The sequence below is a fragment of the Buceros rhinoceros genome, unplaced genomic scaffold, assembly GCF_000710305.1.
Source record: "Buceros rhinoceros silvestris isolate BGI_N320 unplaced genomic scaffold, ASM71030v1 scaffold48167, whole genome shotgun sequence".
NCBI classification, from domain to species: domain Eukaryota; kingdom Metazoa; phylum Chordata; class Aves; order Bucerotiformes; family Bucerotidae; genus Buceros; species Buceros rhinoceros.
Genome location: NW_010421292.1, coordinates 573 through 5,709, shown reverse-complemented (window position 1 = coordinate 5,709; position 5,137 = coordinate 573). Strand labels below are relative to the sequence as shown.

The following is a 5,137-nucleotide window of genomic DNA, read 5'->3' as shown; positions in this document are numbered from 1 at the left end:
GATGGCTCTTGCCGTCCACTCTCTGTCCCACCAGGCTTTCCCCTGGTTGTGATGTGAAATGCGGGCAGCCAGAGGTAATGAAGCAGAGCAGCTGGTCATAAAATGTCTCTGAAGAAATGTGGCTTCCCCCCACTCCCCCCATGGCCAGTTTGTGTTTATAATGTGAATTAGGTGTGATAATGGAAGGTGTTCAGCAGCGGGTCAGATAGTGTTCTACTTTTTTTTTTGCATTGAACTGTAGTTTTCAAATCATGTCCAATAGTACCACACAAGAAAACTGTGCCTTACACAACAGCTGCCCTCAGCTGCCCTTGTTATTCCAGTGGTATCAGGCTTCTTATTCAGGTGTGACATGCAGCTGAGGATGAAACCTGCTCTGCTGTGTTTGGACAGCATGTGTGGGGGCCTGGGTGACTTCTCACCTTGGGCAGTGATAGGTTCAGCCCATGGTTACCTGATTTTGTAGTCTCTGAGATCCTTCTCCCACTGAGAGGAGCCTGTTAAGCTGTGTTAAATGTGGAACATCTGAGGTGAACTGCTTAGCAAGGTGATGCCAGCCTTGACTGGGCGTCCTTGCCGAAGGTGTGTAGAGAGGAGTGTAGGGATAATGCAGGAAAGGGAGTTCAAAGGCTGCCTGATCGCTGTCTTAGCCAATCTATGGAAAAACTTTCTTTGCAGTACAAAGGTGATCTGTTGAGTAGCTTTACTGTGGATTCTGAGTTTTTAATCCATCTTCACGTAGTAAAAAAAGCAATTTGGACAGCAGCCAGAAGGCTTGAGTTTGATGTGGTAGAATTGTCTTTGAAAATATGGATATTTTAAATAGTTCTCACGTTGCAGTTCGCCAGATGTTAACACTGAAAATGTCAGTGATTTTAGCTGGATTTCAAAACTTGACTTTCCACCTACTGGGGGGCGGGACTACTGTAATGGGACATTGGGGGACAACACCTGGACAAGATCTGGGCAGAGGTGTCATTCGGTCTGATAACATATGCTGTTTGATAGGATATTGACTATTTTAAAGTATCCCTGCTACAGTGTCGTAACTTTACTCAAAATGTGCAACATCCTTAGTAATTTAATTACTCGGAAAGCTTTGTGACTGGAGTTTTTAATTATGGTACTTTATTTTAGCCACTTTGAGCATGTGAATGAATTTGATACTCTGTTTAGTAATAAAAGTTTTCTTCTCTTTTTGTGTAGGCTTCAGAAACTGCTAGCTTGGAAGAGCAGCTGCAAGGATGGGGAGAAGTGATTCTGATGACTGATAAAGTTCTTCGCTGGGAGAGAGCCTGGTTTCCTCTGGCGCTGATGAGTGTGGTTTCCTTTTCTTTTCTGTAAGTAGCTTGTGGAGGGAGCTACAACACCATTGCATTTTCATAGCTGGTAGCAAACCTGTTAAATTAGTAAGACATCTTTATAAAATCCAACAGGAAGGCTCTTCCTCCAAGTTCTGTTCTGAATGCGTGCGAACTGTGTTGAAAAGAGCAACTTAAGCTCTGAGAACAGGAAGATCACGAGCCACATCCTGCTGGGGGGGTGTGCTGTGCTCTCTGCAGAAGCTGTCTGCCAGCAGTAGATGCTGTAGCATTTTACCATGCTCAGTTGTGTGTTCATCGGTGTGTTCGTATTCTGCCCTCATCCTTTGTATCCTGCTGCTTACCCAAATCCGGCTACATCCTTTGGCTTTTTCCCCAAACCAACAGCAGTATCATTATGGAAAACTTGTCCCATAGGGCAAACATTCCTTTTCTGTTTCTTTGGTGTGGTGTTCAGGATGAGTTCAGCTGCTTTTGTACAGTTTGTTTTCTTACCTTCTCTGCGCCGTCCTTTGAGAAGGGCGGAAAAGGAAATGCCGCAAGTGACTTTGAGTCAGCGGGATGGGAGGATGTTGTCTGTCTGTGTGTTGGAGATAGGGAACTGGCTTGCCGGAGGCACTTGTACCTGTAGAGGGAGTTATGAAAATAAAAGTTGAACTTGGTGAGGCAGGGATAATTGGCCTTCTGGCTAATACAAGTGTTATGGATTTAAGGGAGGTGAGGGGGGTGGAAAGAAAAGTTACTTTTCAGTTTCATTTGATTTCCATCCTCCTTACCTTCAAGAGAAGTAATTGCATGAAATTCAGGGTATTCTGTTATAAATTTGGTGATTATAGCAGGAAAGATCTTGTGTTGAGTAACACTGTGAGAAAATAGAATTTTTTCCGATTCTGGATTGGTGCTTCATCAGAAATGGACTTGAACATTGAGCACAGCAGCGCTGTGCCAGAAAGACTGTACAGAAAGACCGGTTCTGCAGTGGATCATGTCATTTCCTTCCTCCCGGTATGTCAGTGCTCAGGAGGTTCTGTTAAGTGCACATAAGCAGCACGAGGCACAGCTGGGCATTGACAGACCCTGGTGAGACGAGCTGGTTTCTGCCCAGTCCCCGTGCTGCTGTACCGGGGTGACGGCACACTGAAAGCATGAAAGCACAGCACTGTCCTAATGGGAGACTCGTGGGCAGAACAGGTTTGGTTAGCCCCTGTGGCTGAGAGCATGCAAATGACAGCCCCTAGTGATCTGAATTCTGTGGCTGACTGATGAACCAACAAGGTGAGAGCTTTCGCTGTACCTGGTTATTTCATACGTTCACTTGCTCGTCCTCATCTCCCAATCAGCATTAAGCTCACTAGATCTCAACTTCTGAGAGAGCAGTAGTGACGCGTTTTTACTTCTGCTGGTCTTCATACTGTGCTTGCTCTATCGTAGCATTTTCTTATCTAGGACATTAAGAAAATTGTATTTTTTATCTATATTTGTATGTAATAGTGTTGAAGTACTTAAAACTCCTTTTGTTAGTAGTAGAAGCAAATGTGTAGGGGGTTTTTTGAGGTTGGGCGGGAGGGTAGCTCTGCTGTTTGAAGGTCCTGAGCCATTCTGAAGAGGTGACTAAATATCTGCAGTATTTATCAAAAAGTTGTTTCTTTTATCATCTTTCTGCAGGATGATCTACTACTTGGACCCATCAGTTCTTTCGGGCGTCTCCTGTTTCGTTATGTTCCTCTGCTTGGCTGATTATCTTGTTCCTGCTCTTGCACCTAGAATCTTTGGCTCTAATAAATGGTGAGGAAAGCTTGAATTAAAACAGTTTCTTGAGTGTAAATAAATCATGAACTTCATCAAAATGGGTATCTGACTTGCAGGTATCAAATGAGTACTTTGCAGACTCGGAGTAAGAAATTGGCAATCTCTAATATGTGGAGACTAGTAAGATGTCCTTCATTCCCCTTTTTCTGAAAGATTGCTACAGCATATCTTGTTCCTCCGCTTCCAGAAGAAAAGATTTCACCCTGCTTTAGGGTGACTAGTGGATAAATGTGCTTGTCTACTACTGAGCCAATATAAAAGTCTTGTGGTTGGAATGTGGTCGCTTTGTGGGAGTTGGTTTAAGAGAGTCGATGTACGGAAAAATTACCCGGACAATTGCATTGCAGTGCTCAGTAAAGATGAGGTATAAAACGGAGTGAAGCAAGTGCCGGGTTAAGGCCTGGATAAACTTCCACTGCTGGCAAAATACCATGGGAGATTTTTAAAATTTCAGATGAAACTGTGAATTCTTTAGTTCTTACTTCTGGCTTTTTTCTTTAATAAAAGGACTACAGAACAGCAGCAGAGATTTCATGAGATCTGCAGCAACTTGGTAAAATCTCGTCGCCGAATTGTCGGCTGGTGGAAACGTCTCTTCACACTGAAGGAAGAGAAGCCTAAAATGGTATTGAGTTCTAGGAGTTAATTTCTGATGTCTTAAAAAATAAAATCTTAAGTATTTTAGCAAGGCACGTGTCTGAATAAACTGGTATTTCAAACCAAGAACCAGCTCTTCTGGCTGTGACTTGATGCCAGTCCCACACCTTGCTCAGGCCTGGAGTGGCAAAATACGTGACTTTAAACGCGCAGTCATGTGTGGTTAGGAGCGTGTCCTTGGGGTTAAGATAAAGCTAAGCTGAGGTTCCTGGGATAGGTGAGTGTTTGGAAACGGAGCTTGGACAGTGAACTGTCCAAACAAGTAGATCTTTGTAACGTGTCAGCTGAAGCACGTAACGACTGAGTTTGCTGTCCTGAGAACAGCGTCCGGTACGCGTGAGGCTGCAGTTGTGTCCGTGGGGGAAGGAAGGGGCTGGGCAGAATTCCACAGCGTCTGTGATCACCGTTCCCTTTTCTCTTCTCAGTACTTCGTGACCATGCTTTTTTCTCTTGCTGTGGTTGCCTGGATTGGACAGCAGGTTCACAACCTCTTCCTGACCTATCTTATCGGTGAGTGTGCAGCAGGCAAAACAGAAGTAACTTTTCTGTTAGCTGTCTCCCTGGAATGGCATGAGGCTGCTAGAAGTAATTTTTGATTAGATGAGTGTGGTGAATTTGTTGTCGTTGTTGTGGGGTGGCATTTTTCTGTTTTCAAACAGTTATTTGAGCTGAAGAGAAGCAAGGAATTGCAAGGTGACAAAGCTTGTTCATTGTTACTAATTCCTTCTTTTTCTCTCTAGTAAGTTTCTGGTTGCTGTTTCCCGGACTAAACCAGCATGGGATCATCACAAAGTATGTTGGAATGGCGAAAAGGGAGATAAACAAACTTCTCAAACACAAGGAAAAGAAAAACGAATGAAATGAAGACTTAACTGCTGTTCTCTCTTGCAAAAGGTTTCCTTGGGAACAGTTGTAAGAATTGACGTATAAATATGACAGTAGAAGTTGTATTGCTCACTGGCTTTTTTTTTTTTAACTGGCTCTCTGATGAAGTGAAAATGCCACTCTAGCAGCTGCTGTGGGCTTGTGTCTCTTGCTGTGCTGACTAGGGTTCTGCAGCCTGCAGCTGAGAAAGTGTGAAAGATCCCGGCCTTTGATATACAGAGCTTATCAGGTGTCCCCACCAAACCAAGAGGCCCTGTGAACAAACCCCCAGCTCGAGAAGCAGCAGAATTGTCATGTGGGATATCTATAACTGTGTTAGTTTTACTGATTGTTAATTCGTGGCTACAGCGAGTACGAAAGGTGTCAGTGCTGAAAGCTGACGCGTCTCGGAGGCTTGTTACTACTGACGGCTGTGCATGAGGACAGCTGGCTGAACAGGACGGGTCGCAGCGTGCCCGAAATGG

The 5,137-nt window shown here is 44.2% G+C and overlaps 1 protein-coding gene across 1 annotated transcript; it reads left to right on the top strand.

Annotated features, from left to right (window-relative positions):
- Positions 1-1,211: 1,211 nt before the first annotated feature.
- On the top strand, positions 1,212-4,870 carry ARL6IP1 (ADP-ribosylation factor-like 6 interacting protein 1). Its single transcript, XM_010139579.1, has 5 exons — positions 1,212-1,340; positions 2,988-3,107; positions 3,639-3,756; positions 4,214-4,298; positions 4,529-4,870. The coding sequence occupies exons 1-5, from the start codon at positions 1,264-1,266 to the stop codon at positions 4,645-4,647; spliced, it is 519 nt and encodes a 172-aa protein (XP_010137881.1). The 5' UTR covers positions 1,212-1,263; the 3' UTR covers positions 4,648-4,870.
- The last annotated feature ends 267 nt before the right edge of the window (positions 4,871-5,137 follow it).

Bases quoted from the DNA above. Each gene is read 5' to 3' on its own strand.
- ARL6IP1 (XM_010139579.1), top strand. From the start codon at position 1,264: ATGACTGATAAAGTTCTTCGCTGGGAGAGAGCCTGGTTTCCTCTGGCG. The intron at 3,108-3,638 runs GTGAGGAAAGCT...CTTTAATAAAAG, and splicing joins ATCTTTGGCTCTAATAAATG to GACTACAGAACAGCAGCAGA. The intron at 3,757-4,213 runs GTATTGAGTTCT...TTCTCTTCTCAG, and splicing joins AGGAAGAGAAGCCTAAAATG to TACTTCGTGACCATGCTTTT.